The sequence below is a fragment of the Taurulus bubalis genome (genome assembly GCF_910589615.1).
Source record: "Taurulus bubalis genome assembly, chromosome: 6".
Lineage (NCBI taxonomy): Eukaryota > Metazoa > Chordata > Actinopteri > Perciformes > Cottidae > Taurulus > Taurulus bubalis.
The window spans coordinates 21,136,368-21,161,064 of record NC_136594.1 but is presented as its reverse complement, the minus strand read 5'-3'; the positions used below and the strand labels follow the sequence as shown (position 1 = coordinate 21,161,064).

General features: G+C 42.1%; 3 protein-coding genes across 3 annotated transcripts in view; 1 reads left to right on the top strand and 2 right to left on the bottom strand.

The window, feature by feature from the left end:
- The window catches only part of LOC306738121 (E3 ubiquitin-protein ligase SMURF2-like), a gene marked incomplete at both ends in the record, with an annotated part of 49,528 nt that extends 40,302 nt beyond the window's left edge, over positions 1-9,226 (bottom strand). Inside the window, one exon of the mRNA XM_079219949.1 lies at positions 9,175-9,226. Coding sequence (XP_079076075.1) covers positions 9,175-9,226 — 52 coding nt within the window. The remainder of the gene's footprint in view (positions 1-9,174) is intronic.
- A 936-nt stretch (positions 9,227-10,162) lies between these two features.
- Positions 10,163-17,392, bottom strand: LOC306737722 (importin subunit alpha-1-like). Its single transcript, XM_079219494.1, has 10 exons — positions 17,294-17,392; positions 17,078-17,212; positions 16,625-16,713; positions 15,586-15,854; positions 15,094-15,188; positions 13,677-13,940; positions 12,899-13,132; positions 12,521-12,703; positions 11,526-11,672; positions 10,163-10,708 (listed from the first exon to the last, which is right to left on the bottom strand). Exons 1-10 carry the CDS (start codon positions 17,357-17,359, stop codon positions 10,619-10,621), a joined length of 1,572 nt encoding a protein of 523 aa, XP_079075620.1. The 5' UTR covers positions 17,360-17,392; the 3' UTR covers positions 10,163-10,618.
- Positions 17,393-17,567: 175 nt separating this feature from the next.
- On the top strand, positions 17,568-23,924 carry LOC306737490 (uncharacterized protein; the record flags this gene model as incomplete). The annotated part of the gene is made up of 6 exons (XM_079219223.1): positions 17,568-17,625; positions 19,631-19,669; positions 20,495-21,151; positions 22,467-22,553; positions 23,270-23,461; positions 23,737-23,924. 6 exons carry the CDS (start codon positions 17,568-17,570, stop codon positions 23,922-23,924), a joined length of 1,221 nt encoding a protein of 406 aa, XP_079075349.1.
- Between the last annotated feature and the right edge of the window lie 773 nt (positions 23,925-24,697).

Here is a 24,697-nt window from a genome sequence, read left to right as displayed (position 1 = left end):
GGAAAGTGTGATCTTTAAAGTCTAACCTGTCTTCCTGCTTCTCTTGGGTTGAAAAAAAGCCACCACTGAAAAGTTAAGTGCTTTATTCCTTCAAAAAGGCAAAAACTAGTTGAGTTAATTTAATTTTGTTTCATTCATTAAAATAGCATTCCCGTTAGTTTTGGATGACACCATTTTTATTTCATTTTAGGAACAGATGTTGGCGTTTCGTCTCAGTTTTCATTGCTCTAATGAAGTTAAAGGCAACATCGTCTCTTGCAAAAAGAGACGGAGACTGAAGCCGAGCATGAAGCTACAAACAACATCTTTTAAATGGCATTACTTGCATTGCATTACCATGCAAAGATTTCTGTTAGATAAACATTAACATATACAAGCATTTTTATTGATTTGGATTTGGTCTGTTGGTTTAGCATTAAATTGTATCAACACTGCATGATGCTCTTTGCTCGGGGTCCCTGGAATCCTCTCAGACTCCTTAGGGTCCCCAAACAAACGTTGACAAATACCAAGTACTGCACTGTGGTGAGGGACCGCTACAGGAAGTAAGTGTGTGTGAGTGTGTGTGTGTGTGTGTGTGTGTGTGTGTCACAAGTTGAGAACAGATAAAGAAAAGAAAGAAAAAAAATACACCAAACTGCAGCAACACCGGCGGAGTCGTCTGTCTGGACTAGATCCGGGGGTGAATAAGGGAGAGGAAGGAAGAGAGAGAGAAATGACAGAGAGATGAGGGACATCCTGTCCAAGAAAGAAAAGAAAACTGAAGAGGAAAGTACAGGATAATACAAGTCAGGGACACATGAAGAGACACTGCAGTGGGGTACAGAGTTCAGGCAGTGAAAGGAAGACGGACAGCCAGGACGCAGTTAAGTGCAGGAGAAACACTGCAGTAGAAAAAAAAAAAAGAAAAAACCATTTGTAAACCAATTACCTGCCTTTTCACATGTTCCAAATTAAATTTTTACGACTCAAGTTTTTGCCTCTCCTCATAATTCTGAGGAGGCTGTGAGAGATATAATGCTCTTGGCCTATGAAAAGAAAAGGTGATATTTCTTCTCCATATTCTGCAGGAAAATCCTCCTGAAGCCCTCGGAAAGTTTAATGTATTCTGCATATTGAAGACCACCTTCTTTCCAGTCACAGGCTGTTATGCAATAGTGAGGTGTTCAGTCTTTCCATTTTCCTTCTCAGAAGTACGCTGATGCCACCAAGTTCAAAAGTAATTTGAAAAGCAGATCAAACTGAGGGCTGACTGAAACAACCAAAGTCTAAGAAGCTGTACAATGCATAGAGAGAAGCCATATAGGCTAAATTGTGATGTAGTAAATAAGAAACCAGTACATAATAATATAAATGCATCCCATGTACATATTATGTAATTTGTACTAAATTGATTCGTTTGTTGCCGTAAAGTACAGAACTGAAGTTTTTCGTCCAATAGAAAGTGTGTATGCTCCCTGTGTTGCATGGTAAAACGCAGGTCATGAGTGGAGAACCGTAAAGCTGAGTTATGAGACTGGCAGCGCCCTGCGAGATTTCATTAGAGTCACAGTCTCTCCTCACATGCCAAATTCTTCTTAAAACACAGCGCTGTCGAGATACACAGACGGTGCCTGAAAATGCTACGCCAGCTGGAATTTGTCATTTGTAACGGTAATGTTTCAAAACAAATCATTACGGCCCGATCAGATATCAAGTTGCATCCATGTTGAGTTAATAGAGGGTTAACCAGCTGCACACATCTGACATCTCTCCAAAGCAATGCTCCTGTATGTCTGCCATGCTGTAGTCGTGTTAAATGTGCTAAACCCAGCAGGAAAATCCACAAGTCAACTAAAAACAAATGTATCAATGAAACAAAAGGGTATAATTCAACCCACCAGAGACTATGGGGTTCCCCACTGCATGAAATATGAGCACCGAGGAGAAACTGAGATGACCACAAACTGTGCGGAGCTCTGTGTTCACTATTCGCCCACATTATTGAATTCCATCCCCGTAAATCAGTATCAGCAATGCCAAAATCCAAAACACATACAAAGAGCTTCATCAAAGCAACTTGACGATGAACACTGTAAGGAGAGCAACTTAATAATAACACAAAAATGTGTGTGTGTGTGTGTGTGTGTGTGTATGTGTATGTGTATGTGTATGTATGTGTGTGTGTGTGTGTGTGTGTGTGTACACTTTCAGGGACTGTTATCTTCCAATTCATTCATAAAGATTTATAGACAAGAAGAGAGAAAAAAAAATCTTCAAACCTCATCAGACCTTAGTGGGTTTAGGTAATCTTACTGAGACTCTGAGACTCTGGTTTAACTCCACATTGTGATACTCTGAGCTAAAAAGACAGAAACAGCCTTTTGTGTGCCACCATCACAATGTCCAGAGTTGACAGTTGTACCTCAGCTCCTGCTGGCCAGGTGAGCCGTGGGTTAGATAATACTGCATTGACTCTGGCTCAATGTCAGCAGATTATTGGAAAAGCAAGAGAAATGGGTCAGCCAGCACTACGGAACCACAAGGTGATCTAAACTTCTCTTTGCATGAATGACTTTAGTACCAAGCCAGATGCTTGCCAAGAGTCTCCAACAAAGGTTACCCTATCCCCATAACGTAAACAAACACAAGCATCCATTCATTTATCATCCACATTCCTCGAACGTGATAGTGTCGCGCTAGTGTCATATGCAGTCGCATTCAGCAGGAAAGCAATTGAGACAAAAACGTGCTAGACTTGGCAGGATAATCTTGTCTGTAATCATACAGCAGGGAAATCAAAGTTCAGTTTCCACAAAAATGATTCTTCGTTCTTCCAAATGTCTCACCACACCCACCCACACACATGCACGCACGCACGCATGCATGCATGCATGCATAACAAGAATGAATATCTTTTTTATGAAAACTAAACCGATACATTCAGATGAAAAGGGACATTATACAAGTTTCACCATCCTGCTATTGTGAGATTTAGAAACAGTGGGTTTTGCTTATCTCGGGGAGGTGAAGATATCTGAAAATAAAATATAGAAACTTGTTTGGGATTAACACAAGAGCAGATATTAATTTTCCACTACAAAGTAGGCACAATGTGCAACATAATTGTGTGTGGTCTGCTGCATCTGAAAACCGTTAACCCCTTTCAGATATACTGATAACAGAAAGGATAAATACAGCTGGAACAGCTGCACGGCAAAGTGAATATAAAAGCTTCCATATGATGAAAAGAGCCACATGAACACTGAAAGACTGTATAGTGTAGTATCCGTGTGTCTGTGTGGTCAATTGAAGTATATACTTGTGATGCAGACTAAACAGAGCGGGAGGAAGTTTGGGTATAGAGCTCTGTACTGAACTACAAAACCTAACCACAACACAGTGACCCCAAACACTAGAGGAAGGACCAATCAGCCATTCAGACACACACAGCTACAAGAGCAGCAGGGAAATCAGGGGCGACTGTGGCTCAGTGATTAGCATGCCCGTCTTTCAATCAGAGGATCGGTGGTTCGAGCCCCGGCTCCGCTAGTCCATGTTGTTGTGTCCTTGAGCAAGACACTTAACCCCTAATTGCTCCCCGTTGCTGTGTCTACGGTGTATAGACCAAAAATGTAAGTCGCTTTGGATAAAAGCGTCAGCTAAATGAAGTATAATGTAAAAGAGCATCTTCTCTTCCTTGACAACTGTGCACAGACTAATCTATAGTACCGAATATTGACACGAGAGGATGACACCGCATTCACAGCCAGACGACTCATCCGAGTCACTCACTGCAAATGAAACAAAGGTCATTAACCAGCCTTATTTCTCATGCCGAGACCATGCATTTTTACAGAGGCAAGCATCCCATGAAGTAAGACTAGTTTACACTAGTCACCCCTGCCTCAGCTTCTCAGGGCAACATATTTAAGCATAGAATAATGTCCCTTCAGTGTTTTAACATTTAAATGGAGCCAGTTAAAATCAGAACAATTGCATATCGTCAGTGTGAAGGTGTCTTTCTTGTGCCAGACTTACTGGGGCTGCAAAATAAATTGTGTCTGCATCATCGCATGTAAGCACATGCTTATAGATGAATTGCAACTGTGCAGTAACCTGGAGCACTTTCATTTTGAGACTGTAAAGGTCCTTCAACTTGGTGCATTGTTGGAGATACAAATGTATTTAATAGCCAATGTTTTATATGAAAATACAATTGAATAAAGATTTTGCATGAAAGAAAAGTTCAAAGAAATTCGGAATAGGACAAGAAAATTGCAATCGGTGCATCTCTAAAAACTAGAGACCATCTTGTGACCGGATCAAATCAGAAAAAACGCCAAATCGGACCAGCGGCGTAAAGTGGGTTGGCCTCTTCCCACTTCCCATCCCGTACTTCTGGCACTCGGACACTATCCCCATCTTCAAATGTAGCCGTCATTTTGATCTCAACTACAAACCTGGAACAAAACCTGTGTGTAAGGTATGTAAGAGAGGGCTTAAACAGGAGGGAACACATATTACCAGTGTATGAACTGGTAATAAGAGTATGAACAAGAGATGAGCTGATGGAAGGAGGAACGACGATAGAAGGGCTGATGACAGCAGCAGCAGGGGTCTGCTCCCATTTGGGCCGCTCTCTTGTCTTCAAATAATCAAATGTAAAGTGTTTGAGCTGAGTCACAAACACAAATCAGCAAAAAAATAATGTACACACGAAAATATCTATTCCCTCACACATGTCTAAAGACGAGGAGTAAAACATTGGCGACGCCACATGATCACAAAGAAACATTTAGAAAACAACAAGGAGTCCAGTCAAAGAGGACATTTCTGTTTCTAGAAAGAGCAAAAGTCAGAGGTAAGCAGTATGCAAATCAACATGTCGGCTTGAATGCATCAAACTTTAGTGCATGCTGTCTATAACCCACAGTTGTAGTGGACTGCAAAGATGAATTGCCCACTGCCCTCCTCAGACACACTGCGTTTCCAAAGTAGTGAAGTAGAGGTGCACCCTAAATAGCTCAGGTTTAGGAGCGACCTTCTACATGGGTTCGTCCTTATGCTACGAGTTTGAATCTGCATCACATTAACAGATTATCTTCCCTCATCTTTCCTGATACCATATGTTCAGTTTTCTGAAATGCACCAGTTAACCATGCAATGATCCCACCCCCATATTTGTATGGGGGGTGGGATCTTTTTATTTGCAATGATCCCACCCCCATATTTGTATGGGGGGTGGGATCTTTTTATTTGCAATGATCCCACCCCCAATGTATGTGGAATAGCAGAAATGTAGGCTGGATAGATACCTTAGCTCAGTATTGTAGAGGTAATTTCTGCAGGAATAAGACATTTTGAGCAGTGCCTATTAATTGCCTCATAACTGGGTCAAACTGCACTTTCTGCCGGACTCGAGGCATTGCTTGTTCCTAAATTAAGCTGGTGCCAGGGATACATAAAACAGAGAGTAACAACACGCACACGTCAATATGACTCAGGTCCATTGTGCGCGGATGAATCATAATCCCCAACTCTGGTCCACAATTCAACTGTCAAAACTCTAATAAATTACACCACCAGCACATGCATAGTCCAAGTCCCTTCCCGACCAGCAGCTCACAATGTGTTGATTAAATGTGACCATCTATGTAATCAGCTTTCATTGAAAATCATACAGCAAGGCTAGCCAGCAGAAATAATATGACCAACTTAATCCATTCAAGGTAAGAATGACGAAGTGAGTCAGACACCGATTATAAATACAAAAGAATATGTATAACACACCTGCCATATTAGGCCAAGCGGAGAGAACCATTTCTCAATAATTGTATTTGATTTCCTCTTATGTCAGGCTGTTTAACTTGATTAAGAACAAAATTTAAAAAAAAGGCAGTTAATAATTACAATTTAAACAATTGTTCCTCTACCCAGTGTGGGAAACCTGACAGCTCTTGTCGGTTTCTCACCATCACCACGGTGCACTCTATGTATCATTCATTCCTGATATTCTAGGAAGCCGACAGGCCTAATTTAGCTCAACATCGCATGCCGACAGCACATCCTGTGGAAGCTCAACGTGTACCTGAGTATCTGCGTGCATGTGCACGTGAAATTGTGTGTTTGTCTTCTGTTTGGGGAACACACAACATCATGCTTGCACATATAAACACACAGCTGTACTTGGTCCCTGACATCTACCCTGAAATGCAGTCTGCCCTGACGCTGGGCCAGGGACGGAGGCTTGATCTTTATCCTGATCACCAGCTCACTGGCCTCGGGACCAGCTTCCCAATGTTAAAATAAGGGAGAAATACACACAGACAGTATGAGAGAAGATGACAAATGTACATGTGGGCCTCCTTGCTAGCCTGTGTGTCCCACACTCACACTCAACAGGAAGAATCCTGAGGAGATGATTCTTCCAGTCGTTCGCTGCTTGCTGCATGCCAACTCGAGGCTTGTGCAGCCAAGAGGCCATATTTGAAAAAGGGGGCGAGCGATGGATTCATCCCCTCATACGTCTCATGTCATTCACTTTGAGAAACTCCAGATTCCATCCAGTGAAGGAAAGCAAGAGAAAACACCCCGTTCCTGTTTGAATTCAGTAAATCATACACCAACTCTCACTGAGCAGGAGACACCAATTGTCGGTTCCCTGCAGTGTTAGGAATAACAGCTCTCGAAATCCAACATTGCTTGCTTTTACAAGCTTGGCAGCGAGCTCTGTGGGGACCCGACGACACGCCGCCTACAAGCAAACTCAAGCTAGGATGTTTTTTTGTATTAATTTAAGCGTCAAATAGCAGCTGTCCCAGATAAATGTTGTAGACACAAGGAGGAGCTCCAAAAAAAAGCCTTCGTGAGAAGTTAGAAGGTGGCATTTGAATGCAGTGTGGGATGACTAAACTGGGGATGAATTCAGTCAAAATCCTGCAGTGCGCGTGTAAACCCACTTTAGGCAAATTCTAATCCACTGCCTTGACGAAAGGGGATCCCAGTGAGGGTGGCAAACTAAAACAGCGGCACACTTTAAATTCAGCTGAGTCATATATCTAGGAAAGCTTCACTTAAGTGGAGGAGACATGTCAAGAACAAAGCCAGTCCAATTTTATATTATAGTGAAGAACACAGAAAGATCTTAAAAAAAATAAAGACAGGCGAGCTTCAGTTTGAATCAACAGTACCAATCATTCAGTTTACAAAAAAAATTGGGACTAACGTGCATTATGCGCCAACAAGTCACCAACCAGCTCAACAGGTCCATCTGACAACAACACCTCTTGCCAAGAATTCAGATTGCTTATCAAATAAACTGTTCCACGAGCAAAAACACCAAAACCTGAGAAAAACAATTATGGAGGCAGAACAATAATTGAATATCTTAACTTCCTGAGATCCAAGCTTTTGGTTTAGAGAATTCTAATTCTCTCTGACGGAAAGAAAAAAAATAAACTATAAGAGAGACCGCAGAGCAGACGGAGTAAACTGGGCTTTGGCTGGAATGCATCGTTAGGTCTAAATGCACATGGTCTCAGTCATATATATCAAGTGTGGCCACAACTAAACAAATATGAACACTTCAAATGAATTCTAAAGTCTAAACGCAGACTTAGCATCACTAATCATCACTGTGTGAGCAGCAGTTGGTCGCTCACAGCCATATGAATCCGAATGTCTGTCTGTCTGTCTGTCTCTCTCTCTCTCTCGCCCCCCCCAAACACACACACACACACACAAACACACACACACACACACACACACACACACACACACACACACACACACACACACACACACACACACACACACACACACAGTTTCCCTTATCCTTTCTCTCTTGCAAAGGACAGACAGAGGATGTGTCTATAATCGGGAAAGACTCACATTTCCTCTCTGAGGTTTCACATTCCTGGGATTCCGTCTGAAGACCACTGCAGCCCATTTAAAACCATTCCCCATATGGAGGGGGGAAAAGACCCTGGGCAGGAGAGCGGGGTAGATTTTAGAGCTTGAGAGCTCATTTCTCTTTACAGTATTACTCTACGTTTGAAGGTCAATGAACCTGTTCCCCACCACTAATATGATGACTATCAATAATAATAACATGATAGAACACCTGTCTTTATTCTACGCTGTGAGAATTAAAAGTCGTTCTGCACAGCTTTGAGCCCTAAAAGAACAGCAGTGATCGATCCTTCACCAAATACAGTTAATGGCCTCTTCCAAATGAGACATTAGATTCTCGCTTCTCTCTTTCAGCTCAGCAGTTGTACCTTCTGAATACTTTCAGATGTATCATTTGATGTGGCTGCCACCAGAAGATGATGGGGGTGGATGGCTGGAAATCTGGCCTCTGCATACACCAGTTAAAGTTAAAACACAAAAATCCCTCTTGCTCCTCCTGTAAGACCACAGCTCCTCAGAGCTCCAGCAAGTGCCTGGTTACAAAATGCATATGCTGAAATGAATGTGTCTCTCTTGGTAATGATAGTAGGCTATTCCTTTTTATGGGGCCCATTTTCTAAATAAATTAACGCAATGATCCACTTTGTTTTCTTCAAACCACTGTAATGAATGATTCCACATTCACTAAAGCCCAAGTATGAAGCCACACACACACACACACACACACACACACACACACACACACACACACACACACACACACACACACACACACACACACACACACACACACACACACACACACACACACACACACACACACACCTCCTGAAATGTTATCGAAACATGACTACACAAAAGAGGATCAGTCCTAATAACTGAGTCAAGATATCCATATAAAATAGTCTGAAAGACCATCGGGACAGATGGACTTTATCACAGACTTACTGATATTTAGCTTACGTATTTCATCCCTGCTAACTTCTGAGAGAAACCTATGAGCAAAGATGCCAAGTAGCGTTGACGTTAGCAGCTAACTAGGTTGATGCAACACAATCAGCTAACGAGCTCGCCGACTGTCTCTCGAGGCTGCTCAGTGGGTCATCGTGAGTTACATTCGGCTCCACAAATTATTAATTAAATGCGAGTCAAACGTAAACACAGATAGAATACGAGGGGAACATGTTTTATATCACATAAGGCACATGTACCACCAGCAGATGTTAGCCTGGTTGGCTAGCAGGCTAGCGGCGCAGGAGCAGCGGGTTTACGGTTGCTTACCTGTCAACCGCAGCTTCACTGGGCCGTTTCTCCTCACTCCTTGGCTAGACATCCCCCTTTGTGTTCCAGCTGGATGAAAACTCACAAAAAGCGTCTAATTCATGTGTCAGCGTACGGGTCTCGAAAAGGTATCTCCCAAAACAATCCCTCTGCTAGCTTGGGGTAGCTTGTAGTATCACCATAGCAGATCACACTGACTGTGTCTGCAACATAATGGGATCATCTTCGCTGAAATATCACTCTCACGTGGGCCCCTGTTTAACAAAAAATAAAAATGCAAATAACTAATCCTAAATATGTGCCCTAATGTTGTTCACTGCGAGCCACGGGTATTGATACGAGTCAACTAGACGGTCTGCCCTCCATCCAGACAGGCGTCTGCTCTGTCCGTGCTGCTTCAGCTGAAGTTAGTCGTGATGATGGTGAAGACGGAGCGACTGCGGGACGATCAGAGGCGAGAAGAGCACATCCGGTACAACCCTTCAAAATAAAAACATCCGTACGATCATCAAATTATTTTACTTTGAATTTAAAAGTCCTTATCCGGCATTTATCTGGACAGCTGGACACGGTTTATGTAGACATAAACGAACTGGACAGTCCCTGCGAAATAGTTTGAATATATATAGTTGAGTGGTTTAAATTGATAGGCTACTCTAAATATATCAATAGATTATTTGGAATAATACTACTCTAGTTCAATCAGTTATGATCGGCGCAATTGCTTATAGAGGACTCATTTATATATTATAAATGAATTATACATATCTTCAGGAGTAAATGCAAGGTTATATGATATGAATGATTATGCCACCAGGGGCCAAACAAATCAAGTCACAAAGGTTAATCAAATATCATAAGGACAGTTTACACTTTGGATCTTCCACATTCAACCAATGCGCATTATGACAGTTTTCCTGAAGGAAGTTACAGTAGATGTAGGTCTACAGTGAGAACAGTTACTTTGACAATAAGTCTCTGAGTCTGGTTCTGCTCCTTCCCTATAGATGAGCCATCATGGCCATATAGTGTAACACTTTTGAACGCACTAAAACATAGATTGAATTCATAAAATAGTGTATAATGTACAAGAAATAGAACAGGGCACTTACAACATGTGGACTCACAAGTATAACTAATAACAACAGTGACACCTAGTGGTGACAGAATCAACTCCAATTCTCCATTTCTCACAATAATTCATTCTCAACACCGCACCTCCTTCACATCTTTTCTACAAATACATGAGGCACATGGCCCTGTACATAGGCTGTTTATTTCTGAAACACCCATACAGAAAAGTAACTGGTGCATGAGTAACATTTATTTACAAATCTTGTTTTGAAACCGGGAAATTTAGTCTTTGTACTGTCACGTACAAGGATGAAATGTCTAAAAAAAATTACAAAAATATCAACAAGGTACAAAGAGACCACTGGGTACGTTAAAACTGGAAAGTGCTTTGGTCCTTGGGGATCTGGAAGGTATAGAGGTCTCCTGCAGCTTCAGGAACCACAGACTCATCATCTTCATTCTGAAAGACAGGAAGAAGCATTACAGGATTTACAAAGTCTTAACATGTTTTAAGGATCATTTGATGGATTAAAATAGATTCTGTGGACAAGGACCATTTCTGTCAGCCAAGAAAGAGTCCACTTTGAGTAGTATTAAATATGGTAGGCAACAGAGGCCTTTGGTCAGTGATTTCACCAGAAAAATCAAAAAACACTCTATAAACATTTAAATGAGCATTATATCGAAGAAACAGAACCTTGCAGTAACCAGCAAAAATCTAGCTCAGGCTATTTTATTGTTGCATCACACTTTTTTTTTTGGGCAACTGTAAGTAGCGAGGTGTGACCATACAACTAACGTCTTCCACACTGCCAGATCTACCAAGACTGTTGTCATTTCATCTGTGAATACAAGCATGGTGACACAAACAAAATCTACATCCCCTTTTATTCTATGTAAAAAACAGGACGAAAAAACATTCTCTTCCAGTGTTGAAGCAAATTCACATCTGGGCACTCGCATAGTGAACTTTCAGGTGAATATTGCCTCTGCTGGCGAAATAATAATTGACAACATAGTCATACTTCCTCTGTCGGTTTAAATGATGTCCTTGTTTGTGTTGAAGGGAGTGGTTAGCATCCCAATTGTAGCAAACTATGAGTGATATTTTCCAGCAAAGTCTTGGCAAATTCAGCACTTGTGCATTTTGAAATAAACAAAAGCAGAGCATAACAGATGCAGTAGAAAATCCAGTGTAAACTCAAGTATAAACCAAATTTAGCGATGGTTTCTGCTTGGCTAGTCTGTAGGGACCCCTGTTAACGAGTAACACTTACCTCAGAGAAGAATCTGTCTATGATGTTGAGAGCGGACTTGTAGACAGCTTCGTTGTCATGGGACTGAAGTGCCTCAATCTTGTCCAAACCACCCATCTCCTCAATCATTAGGCAGAGTTTTTCAATATCACCAGTTTTGTATGCCATCTGTGGAGAGAAAAAAAAAAAAAATTCGGTAAGACTAATAGTTCCCCGGATCATCCACTTTAATCTGTGACTGTCAAGAATCCATCTGCATTATTCAGACTGAGATTAAATCCCGCAAATCCTCCTGTTTCCTAATCTCGGAGCTGCCACAGTTTTAAATCCTCATTTCTTCAGGACCTAAAAGAAATGTCTGCTGGCAGAAGAATATGCAAGAGCACTTTTAAAAGCATATTTCTCCTGAATGATTTGCTGACTTTAATTTATAGGCAGTAGTCTACCATCTACTCTAAATTAGTCTTTGAGATTGAGACTGGCTGGTTTGAATTTTAGTGCATTTTCCTTTACTTGCCAAACCCATTGCACAATTTCTATCTAACTTTCTTAAAATCCAAGTATAATAGTCTATAAAAGTCTCAATGCACACACAATCTTTAGACGTCGTCATCAAGTTGCTCATTGGCGTACATCAAGAAGAAACTCCTGAAAAAGTTGCCGTCTTCAACATCTCAGACAGATTTTTGAGTCTAGAGATTTGATGTGCTTTGACAGTACCGTTTGCTAAAACATGCTTTGGAGGAGCTTACTGTAGTTTACAACTAAATTGTTACACAATGATCATATAATGTTGAGATACTGTGTGTAATGTGATACATCACCGATAACTTAATCGAGTAGGAATTCAGTGCATGTAACACTAAGATGAATGGATAGGCTGTACAGTAAGGCTCCAGAGGATTGTACCATAAGTGTGTGGTACAATCCACTTGACGCGCAGCATTTTGATTGAACTAACCAGACCAGCTTACTGTAAACAACTCTTATGCAAACACAGGTTCTTGACAATATACCTGTAACATATTGTAGATTGCCTCCAGGATGACCAGGGTGACTTTGCTGTCATTGGCTGTCAGCAAGTTGAGCAGAGGCTCCAGCACATTACAATGGACCAGGTAGGCCACTTGCTCCACCGTTCCACCACTGGTATAGTTGGTGACGGCCCACACCGCCTCCCTCTGAGTCTTGGAGTCTCCCTAAACAGAAAAGGCATCAGATGTTAAACTAGCAGAGACAGTGACGATAGACACAATTCAATTAGAGAATACATGTATACACTGAGACTTTTAAAAATACAATCAATAATATATATATATATAACTTGATTTATTATTAATTAATAGATCTCATTTGGGCTATTGTAACAAGCCAGCTATATTTTCTGTTCTGACCTGTTGGAGGATCTCCACCAACATGGGTACCAGTCCAGCATCGACAACCTCCTGGATCTGGGTGTTTTTGCCAGCAGTGATATTGGACACTGTCCAGGCTGCCTCCTTCTGGATATTGTGCTTTTGGTGACACAGCAGGCTGGGGAACATCGCCAGAGCCCCTGCATCCAGTACACATTGTGTCTGCTCGTCTGTCCCAGTGACAATGTTGCCAACTGACCGAAGGGCTGGAGTCTGGGAGGTGAAGGAGAGCAAGACAATCATCTGTAGTGTTGACGATTTAGGAAAAACATATAGGAGGAATGATGGTGATGACAATAAATGTGATAAGATACCTAAATGCTGTGAGTGTTAATGTGACAATGCAGCACAGTTATCTGAAGCCGCTAACAATGCATGCAACAGCAGACTAAGCTTGATTTACAAAGGTCCACATCACACATCTGCACCAAAGACTTTAGCTGTTGTCACCGTAATCGGTCCTAAACTCAGCCAACACACCACAGGACTGAACATATGTGAGAGAAGTAATGAGAACACAAGTTTAAAAAAAATATGACCTTGACAGAAAGTTGTTTTCATCAACTTTAAAAAAGGGAAAGGTAAAATATACAGGAGGATATACACCAAAAAGCAGGTTAGTGTGGGCTGTGACAAACTTCTTGAAGAGTGTTGGTATTTGTGACCATAAAAGGAGAAATCTTGGATCCAATGGAACAAGCAATTATGTTCATCAAAACGCCGTCATGAATTCAGAGTCAACAGAGCAGCTACATACCACAATGGTGAGCTCCCCACAGGCGAGCAGCTGTACCAGGCGGGGCACCAGGCCAGCCTGCAACACCACCTCTATCCTCTCATTGGAGCCGTCGGTCAGGTAGGATAGAGCCCAACAGGTGTCGGCCAGAATCTCCTTGTCGTCATGGTGCAGGAGGCACAGCAGGCCTGGAAGCAGCTCCTGCACCGCCACCATAGGAGGGGCGGGGTTCTTGTTGCGACACAGGTTGGACAGAGTCCAGGTGACATTGCGCAGGTAGCCAAACTGGTATGGTGGGAGAAGAACAAATTGAAAGTGTCATAACATGATCGTTGTTAGAGTAACAGATCCTGGGATTACTCAAATTTATTTAAGGACTTCTGGAAAGAGCCATCGCCAAACTAGGCCAGGGTGATAATTGAACATGATCATTTGTAATCTTTCAATGGAATCATATCATGATGAAATCATATATCAAGATATCAGATAAATACCATTACTTTGTATCATTTGATAAACAAGCACATACCAACTCAAACTTATCAGAAAATCTCAATGGAAAACTATGCTTTTGTCTGCATGCATGTAAACAGTCAGCGTATATCTGTACATATTTATACATTATTTCTCAGTAATTTCACTTGAAACCATCATGTTCATCTTGGAATAAAGTTCCTGATTAAATGAGAAAATAATCAGTACTTTTATATTTGTCAAGTATTTCTCTCACACAGGAGTAAAGAAAAATAGGCTTTATCCAGTGGTTATTTCAGATACTTTTTTTTATGAATAATATTTTAAGGAAATGTATCAATCCATAAAACAGTGACTTTCATTCTGTTTTCATATACAGTATCCGTTTTCTGTTTATAGTCCAAGCACTATTAATACATCATGTTTGAGCAGGCTTTGGTTGAATACAGATAAATAAGTCATGTGGGGAGCAAATAAGGCAGCTCGCATTTGCCGGAAAGCAACCTATAAACCCATCAGCCATCGTCTGACGATGATTCAGCTTTTTATCGGTTTAAAATGAGCTTGTAAATATGCTACTTGTGACACGTGATCTCTAAACTCCAGTCTCACATCTCAACTTGCTAATCGGACTGTGAACGATGAGCAGCGCACAGAAAAGGCAGTCTTGGCCTGAATATCAGCTGGCGACATCGGAACCCCAGAAATATAGTCTGTTGCCCCAAGAATCTCATTCGATGTCCGACTGATCGCCGATAGGTTCTTGGATAAAGAGCTTGATTCAGTTAATTTGCCCCACCATAGAAATCTTGCTATTTTGATAACCAGTGTGAACAGCAGTCCCTGTTCACACGGTGTGGGTGAACATACTTGAACAGAACATACCAGGCCTCTGCAGGGCCACAGTGCCAAGTCAAAGAAAATTGTCTATCAAAACCAGCAGTGCCATAACTTTGAAACTCACAGGATACGGAGACAGGTCAGGGACTGTCAGCAGGGCTAGGAGTGGATGGAGACCCCCGTGTATGATCACTAGGTCTCTGTAGTTGGGTCCATCACCTAGATGTGGGGGAGGGAAATACAGTCGGGTTACTACAACAGGTAGTTTAGCATTTCAGAGATAGACCTACACTGAAAGAGCCAATGCTGCTACTCTGATAGACCATTGGTTCCTTCTTATCCTGCATGAATCACCGTTAGACGTTGAACTCACTTTATCAAAATAAAACCTTTAAGATTGTAGCACACAACCTTTTACATTAACTTAAATTCCCTCAATATTAAAGCCTGTGGAGACCAAGAACAGCATAGTTACACACAACAACAACAGATCCTCACATCACAGCTATGGAGGCAAACTGTAAAAAAAAACTGAACAACATAATGTAATCAGCATCAGAAATAAAACAAGAGACTCAAACACAAAGAGATGTTGAATGTAATCAGCATACGATACCTGCGATGTTACCGAGGGCCCAAATGGCCTGCTCGCTGATGTGCATGTGGGGTGATGCCACCAGCTTGATGAAGGCTGGGACAGCCCCACAGTCCACTACGGCAGTGGTCTGGTCTGAGGTACCCGAGGAGATGTTGGTCAAGGCCCAAGCGGCCTCAAATTGGATGGCGGGGCATTCAGATGGATCCAGAAAACTAACAAACCTCGGGATGAGGCAGGCAGCAATGATGTGGTCAATAGGTGGATGCTTTTCTCTGGAGAGGAGTCTCCTGTACACCAGGATAAAAAAAACATTTGAGAGTTAATAAAGAGAAAGTCACTTTTAGCATTGTTTAAATGTCAGAGTAACGACTAGGGTATGGTAATCAAGTTGAACAACTCGATAAAAACTAGCAAGTCCACAAAAGAATATGCTTAAAACCTGGTGTGATGAGACTGTGTCATAATACATAGGATAGTGTTGCAGATGAGGAAAGACTGGAGAAACCAGAATTGTATGACTGTGCCAACCAGTCTAATTGCAGTTTACATCTATGCCTGTCCAAAATGTCTTCACTTCATAATTGTATCCTATTAGACGTTTGTGTGAAATTGTCATAACTAGCATATACATTCTTGAGTTATGGGCAAACATATGTTATGAGGCCACGACCTTTGACTATCAAATTCTAAATCAGCTCATCCTTGACATTTGTGCCAGATATAACGAAATTCCATCCAGGCGTTGTGAGATATTGGGTTTACTAGAATGGACCGGGTGGACGGTCAACCCAAAAACATAATGCCTCCGGCTATGGCTGGCGCATAAAAATAACGCACCAAGTCACTTGAAGGATTTGTTATTGTCATGCAATACAGGATTGCATGAAATGCAATTTTAGCTCTTTCTGCGTGACAAATTTAAAATATTTAAATTAGAATATAAACAATAAAATACACTGGTGGTAGACAGACTGGGGTTTTTTGTAAGCATAAAATGCCACTGTAACACAGTTTTATTACGTTAGCATGTCCAAACTGGTCTTTCAAGTGATTTTACCTGGCAGCCTGCGTGGCCTCCAGCTGGAAATCTTTATTCTCGCTGTTTACTCCTTCTACAATCTTCTCCAAAGACCAGGGCTGAGCAGGCTGGGGAAAAAGGAAAAGAAGCAGATTATCCATCTACCCAGAACACTTGTGTTCAAATTAACCCTCAACATGGACCAGTTTCTTCATTGACCTTTGGCCACAAACACGCAAGCCTAGTTGTATCAGCCTCTACGGTTCAAACTGACCAGACTTATTCTCTTAAAGTATCGTGAGGCATGGAGGCTGTTGTAGTTAACTCATCTGTGGGCAACTAAATTATACAATCAAATCCAAGACATGGAAAACACATGGAAACCAGTTGTATTTATTTCTGGTGCGTCCAGTTTACTCTTCCCAGACAAATCAAGTAAGTAGTGCATGAAAGAGAAAGAGAGCTGACAAAGATGCGCTGCTGTCTGTCTACCTGTGCATCGGGGTCTTGCGGAGGAGAGGACGGATCGTCCAGAAGAGTCTGGACGTTTCTCCTCTTCAGGATCTGATCATCCTTCTTTGCTTTTCGTAACTCCACATTGACTTCCGCTCTTCTTCGTCTCAGCTCCTGTAAAAGTCAAACCCCATAGTATCACAAGACAGCATGTCTTTACGATGAGCCAGTGTTCCCGGGCTGTCTGGTACTCACGTTGGCGTCTTTCCCCTTGTTCTTAAACTGGGTGAGACGATCTCCGTTGTCGGTAATCCCGGACATTATGACCGTTGAACAAAACAATCGATTCCAGCAGATTTGTTGAAGACACTCCCTGTTTAAAGATAATAATGTAACGTTACAAATTAACGGGCGGACCAACGGCTGCCTTCCCCTGTGCTAGCTAGCTAGCTGGGCAGCGAATCGGCGCGAGCTAACGCTAGCGGATCACCGGCTGCTCGTCTGGAGGCCAAGCCGGTTATCTAACGCCATGTGGCTCGTCAAACACGAAGCCTCCCCGGTAACGTTATACACCCACAACCCCGCTGGTATTCAGAAGAGGACCGACAACAAATCAGAAACAATAACATTAACTATTCATGTTAATGTACATTTGTTTAAAATGTAAGCTACATGTGGCCAACAGCATGGGCGACGTGCTTACCTTAGGTTTCTTGTCAATTTTTTTTATAACAGAGCTGACGTCATTTATATACAGCCTGTTTTCCTTAATTGTGATTGGTCGGTTGGGTACAAGCGCCGCCCATGGTAAAACAACATATACGTTGTCAAAGGCAACCGCTGTTGGTATCGCGAGATAAAACCACTACATCTTTGGCACTGGTTGGATTTCATTGTGCACCTTTGCAACCATGTCTGAAAGAGCCATTGTACCGCGGGTTCAATTTACTCTAAATAACAATGTGCAATTAAATGCAAAAATGCACGCTGTACCGCTGATTCTGAGACGCTTTTTTGTATTTATAAAGGTTGTTTTCTTATAATAGCTACGTATTGACCCAGTGGCCTAATGGATAAGGCATCAGCCTCCGGAGCTGGGGATTGTGGGTTCGAGTCCCATCTGGGTCGCATTTACCTCCTTTTCAATGATCTTGGTAATTCTTCTCGGATCAACTAATTATTCCGCAAACTAAAGTAACTACTAATTACCAGTTAAATTGTATTTTCTGCATCTAAACTACAAGACATCTAAATGTATAAATGTAACAGCACGTACTGAATAAATAAGCGACATCGATAAGAATAACCTCACTCAAGCTTTTATGTAAAAGTGAAGAGCAGAGCAGCAGGCATTACTGACTGAAACTAGATTGGATGCCTCGCATGTATCCGGGGTTCTTGGAGTAAATGGATGAGAGGGCTCTGCTGTGACATCATGAGGATGGTTTGATGAAAATGGGAAGCTCTGTATTTACCGGAAGTGAGAATATTCCATAATTTGTGCATTTATTCTGTTTTGACAAATTCAATGATGTGCTCAAATCCCTCACTGTCCATCAGAGGGCTGTGAAGAGTCGCGATTAAATACAATGAAACTCGAATAGTCCTCACTTCAGCCCAGCCGGAAGTTCGACACCGTAAGCGTCATCACTTGCAGAAAACTCACCAAAAAGTCACTAGCATTAGCTAGCTCAGCTACCACGTCTGTCACATGACCCTCAACAGGTCGAGGTGATAATTGTCTGTCACTGCCCTCAAGTGGTCAGAGTGAGGAATTGCCGCAAACCGTTAAATTCGTCCAAGCAGAAATTATAGCAAGCATTATATTTTGTTCTATATTTCTTCCTATATTACACTGTTGAATACTGTTTCTACGAAATACATACATATTTAATCATACTTGCCCTTTTTCCAAGTGTTCAAATACATGTTCTTATTTATGCAATAAAGAATAATAAAAACTGTGACCACTAGATAACAACATGACGCTCATTTCATGTTAATTAGCTATCGTATCGGATTGCTTTAAGAAGTTCCTAATTTATTTAAAGCTATCTCATTTATTGATGTGGTGCAGTTTTTCATTGTGGCCACCAGAGGGCAGTAAGTCCTTGTTTATATTTAATGCACTCTGGTAAGCCTCCACCTCGCATCAAAGTGCGCTAAAGCTACGAGAGAGTTTTCTAGTATCACTTACCTGAAGTTGAGTGTATATAATAGTGTCCAGCAAGTTGTCTAAAAAAGCAAAGCAGGAAAACCATCAGTGCAGAAGATTTGGATTACTGGAAATACCAGAAGAGAAACGCAGTTATCTTTTACATAAATCCTACTTGGTAAACAAAAGACAACAGAACCGTATTTCCCTTCTCGTATTGTAAACAGCTGTGGCAGCATTTTTAGAATCCAGTGATGAATGAAAGGAGTGTCATGTCAAAGTGTTTACTTCTGTTTTAGGGACGTCCCACCGTCTCCCTCTCCATCTCATGTCATTCCTGAGCCGCTCGTATAAAGATCTCAGTCTCTGTTGCAGACCTGTGTGTCCACACTGAACATTCATGATGACAGGGATTATTCTGTTTCTCTTGTTTCTAGGGTTTCCTCTCGACAAGGCAGAGGAGCATGTTGTCAATGGTGAGTGTACTCGTTTTATTTAAACTAGTATTTGTAGTTCTGTATATGTTTATGTGTTGGAGAAAAACGTTTTTTTTTCTTTCTTCTTCTACGTGCTCACTTGTTGCTTTACAAGTTGCCTTCATTTAATGAGGTCTATTTAGTATAATTAGTATCATTATATTTGTTATTTATTAGTATAAAGTATCATTTCACTCTCACAGCAATATGCTCCGTTGTGAATTCTTTATTTAGTTATTTACTGTTCATCACTGAGGCTATCTGTAGCTTTGGGTCTCACTAATACAACATCCATTATATCAGCAATATTCTGGTGTTTGTCAAAAATATATGAAATAAAATAAAATAAAAACAAAAAAGGTGAAAGATTCTGAGGAAAGCATTGTCTGCATGATTCATGAGGAAATTGTTAAATCCCCAAACAAGTATGTGATTTAGATAAAATGCTAAGTGAATAATATTTGGCAGCATTTCATAACTTTGGTGGATTGGGCTTCATTATAAAATCTAATATCTGAGCTGTAGATTCTAATCGAGCGAGACATTTACGACCCACTTATGCTCAGATCAATGAGTGTCGTACTCGAGAGTAAGTTATCACGATCAAAGTTCCTGATAAACTTCCAGTTAAGAATAACTTTGTCATACTTTATTAATTAAGCTAAATAAGATCCTACATATGCTTCATGGAACGTGATTTAAATTAGATGAGTCCATTGTTGTATCCTTCCTACCTAGAAGACAAGGGGATTGTATATCACATTAACAAACCAAATGGAAGGAAATGTCTAACTGAAGTACACATTTGTGTTTGTGTCAACGCAGAGCTGTACTCTCTGATAGAAAAGGGTCAAAGCAGCTTTGTGGATCCAGCTCCACACAACCAGAGCTGGGTGCTGGTCAAAGAGCCCTCCCTGCCCATCAATGAGCTTCTCGAGCAGAGCAGCAAGGCCGGCGAGTCCAAGTTCACCCTGCATCCTCTACCCTCTGCCGTCTGGCCGAAGCACAGTGACCTGGCCCCCATCCCTCGCCACCATGGGCCCCACAACAAGAGCAAAAAGGGCCCCAAGAGCGACCGTCTGGTGGAGCACAACAGCGAGAAAAGCAGAGGAGAAGTTTCTGGACTGCTCCCCAAAACCCTGCTGACTGGAGCCACGGCGGCCGTCACCAACCGCACTGTGCAGAAAACCAGCCAGGAGACCCAGTCCAACAACAGTCCTCCTCAGCAGGCCGAACCAGATGCACACCCCAACTCCAGACCCAGGGGCCCGGCCCTCACACAGCCTCAGCCGCACCAGCCGGCCCCTTCCCCGCGCAGAGATCCCCCCAACCGACGACTGGACCCAGAGGAGAACCGGCCGGGGAAGTCCAGTCTGTATCAGTCTGGTATCGGTGCGGCGACCCGGAACAACAGCCGCCCGCCAGTCGTCTTCAACCGGCGCTCCTCCAGCCTGCTTTACCAGTTTGACATCCTGAGGCGAGGTACGGGGAGCTGACCTGTGAGCTGACATGTGACCTGACCTGTGAGCTGACATGTGACCTGACCTGTGAGCTGACATGTGACCTGACCTGTGTGTCCATACAGGGTTGTCCACATATGCAGCAACGTCTTTGAGTGTTATTTTATTGAGCTTGAACTTCTTTTTTTTTAAATCCCCTTTTGGGATTATTTCCAAAGATAGAAATTATGTAAGAGTTTAGCCATCTGTGAAAATATTATTACTGCTCAATGTCCTTGTATTGTTATATTACACGCTCACAGGGACAAATAACTTAAACCAATCACAAAACATTGGTATTTGTCACTGAATTGAACCCCAAACGTTAAACAGAGGCACTAAAACGGAGCGTTTAAGACAGGAGGTAAATACAGGTATATTCAGACAGACAGTCTGAGAAAAAATAATAAATTTTTTTATCATTAAAGATGGAAACATGTTCTAGTGGAAACCCAAAATACAAGTATGAAGAGGAAAATTAGAATGATATATCCCCTTTAACCTTTTTAATTTCTCATTTATCTCCTGCAAAGTTAAGATAGGATTAACATTTGATCACAAAAAGGACCCGTCCTGACAATAATACAAATTTAACAACATGTCTTTGAACAAAAATGAAACAAGTGCTCAAAAGCCAAATGTTGCATCCTGGTGGCCTATAGGTTTAACAAACTGTCCATGTCACTGCAACGTCCCCTGGGTTGAGTCTGGCCGAGGGCCTTTGTTGCATGTCGTCCCTCATCTCTGTTCCCACATTTCCCGTCACTCTCCGCGGCATCCTGTCCAATAGAAGGCTGCAAAATACCACCTCACAAAACGCCTAAAAACAAGACATGAGTGAGTCAGTCATGAGTCAGTCATGCAGTGATATCATGTACACTGGAGTTCATAGAGTTAGAGTTCACTCAGACAGTGATAAAGACAGAGATGGTTTGAACCCGTCCACTGTTACCCCCCTCGCCACTAATTACAACCACTTCCCCATAAATGTACCTTTGTGTGCAGTTGTAATGAAACTAAAGCAAAGCAAGTGAGAAGGTCCTGGTATTGTGATTAAGATGGAAAATGTATTTCACACACACACACACACACACACACACACACACACACACACACACACACACACACACACACACACACCCCGCCCCCCCCTGTCCCATGTGGAGGAATGCGACGCCTGGGTTTTGTAATCACAACCTTGTTCTTTTCTAATGACGCTGGAATGAGAGTCTGGCAGCAGACTGTCCCTCTTTTTCTCATCCCTCCATCCTGTCGTCTGCTTGTCTTTTTCTCCGCAGAGTCCGACTTCACACATGACGCCTTCTGCATGAGCGAGTGCAGGAAGGAGAAGGAGGAGAGAGAGTATTACTGCTACAGTGAGTTTGGTACGTACCCAGCCGGAGACAGAGACGGTGTTTTTGTCACAAATGCAGCTGAAGAAGGTTCATAAAGGTCAAATAATGAACATGCCTGAAAATTCTTGAACACATCCCTGGCATTATGGAGGTAGCTATTAACTAGTTGATCACTATCTACTGCTTAAAAGTAGAACTGGAGAGATAATGTAGACAGATGGTAGTGAGCAAACAAGCACGAGTGGCATCAGTCTGCTCATCTCACTCTGGGCATATAAAAGCAAATAAGCGTATTTCCCAAACGATGCCTTCACAAAACATGCAAACGTGCATATACTGCACAGCTCCTTCAGCCACCGGCTGATTCATCCCGGTGTGTAAGGGAGAGGTACCGAAAGTCCTTCCTTCCTTCCTGCTGCTGTCAGGCTGCACAACCAGCTGAGATCCAGTAGATCACATCTACGTCATCTTCAATCACTTTGGTCACTTTAACCACCTCAACTGTGCAATATAAATACATTGTATTCTATTTGTATATATAATATTGTTATTGTGCATTCTTTACTGTTTTTATGACTGTTTATTTATATTTTTGTATGTCTCTTGTGTGCACTTTACCGGTATGTTGCTGTAATTCTGCAAATTTCCCCACTGCGGGATTAATAAAGGAATATCTCATCTAATCTAATTTATTCGGAATGGAGGTGTGATGTTGACATGTGATGTCTGTCATGTTCCTTTAACAGCTGTCAACGGGATAGTTCACGACATCGATGTGCTGCGCAGAGGAATACGCCTCATTACACTGATGGTGAGCAGCGACGGCTTCTACAAGATGAGTCGTCTCTACGTGACCCCAGACAGCTTTTTCTTCAAAGTTCGCCTCCTGGTCCTGGACACCTACAAGTGCAGCAAGCCCTGCCCTGACATCAAGCTCGGTGAGTGTGGCAAGGTCGCTCAGAAGCCCCCATGAAACCATGTTTAGTTTAGTAAAAACAAAAGACAACTCTAGAAACTGTGAAAGCTCTTAACTATATTAGGTTTTTATTCATTGAGAGGTTTATTAAAAAATGTGTCTGATACTCAAGATCAGTTGATACTTAGGATCCGATTTAAAAGAAGAAATGCGTGCCCCATGAATTAAATTAAGTACGGGATGTGGGAACTCACGTGGGCCTTTGGCGTTTCAACATTTTCCCTCTTCCTTCTCAAGGGACCAGATACATCATGATGGGCCAGATCTACCACCGGAGGCGCCACCTTCCCAGTGACCTCCTGAACCTACTCGGGGGTAAACTGAAGCCCGGAGACGGCCTCCTGCGAAGCAACAACTACGTCAAGAGATTCAACAAGCGGAGGCACCAGAAAGCCCTGGAGGCCACCCGCTCCAGGTGTAGGTGAACCGAAGATAAGACCCCCTGCTGCAGGGGAAGGGACATTGCAGCTCACCTGAACTGATCATAACTCGCCCCTCAGTATTGTGCAAGACGGAAGACATTTTGCAGAAGGCATGGATTTATTTTCACATGGACTGCTATGACGTATCCAAACCCTGGTTCATATTTTTTACTCCTCTGTAAAGTTCCTGAAGCACGGACTTGTGGTCTCTTCGACAGAAAACACAAGCAGCTTCAATTAAATGGATTTCGCACCATCATTTAGTAACTTTTGGGGCATCAGACCCGGGTGTCCTCGCTATCACTCAAACTCCTCATTCATTCATGGCTGGTTCATGAAGTCCCTACATTGATAAAGGTACACAATTGGCACACTTAAAATGGAAAATGAAGCCACAAAATTAGTTTATAGAATGGGTATATTTTATCATATTGCATCAGAGGTCACTTGGGCGTGTTTCTGTGTTATTCACGTGCGCTTAGCAAGCCAATTTTCTTCTGTTGAGTCAGATCCAGCCTCTGTGTTCCCACTATAACCTGTAAGCACACATTTGAACACGCATACAGATAAGATCACTGGTTTAATGTTGTTTTTCACTTCAGTAGGACATTGAAGAGAAACTTATTGTCCATGCAAACACACTGGCTTTTCAAAATAAATGTCAGCAGTTGCATAGTACATATTATGCAGGAACCTTGGATCTCATTGTGCAAATCCCACACGTCAGTCCTGTTGATGTGAATGCAAAATGTTGTGTAGAACCAAACATAATTGTT

What these genes read in the sequence shown, in the direction of transcription:
- LOC306737722 (XM_079219494.1), bottom strand. Translation starts at nt 17,359, where the DNA reads ATGTCCGGGATTACCGACAACGGAGATCGTCTCACCCAGTTTAAGAAC. An exon ending in CTGACCTGTCTCCGTATCCT is followed by an intron (nt 13,941 to 15,093) that starts GTGAGTTTCAAA and finishes CCACCATACCAG; the next exon opens with TTTGGCTACCTGCGCAATGT. An exon ending in TAGACAGATTCTTCTCTGAG is followed by an intron (nt 10,709 to 11,525) that starts GTAAGTGTTACT and finishes CCTGTCTTTCAG; the next exon opens with AATGAAGATGATGAGTCTGT.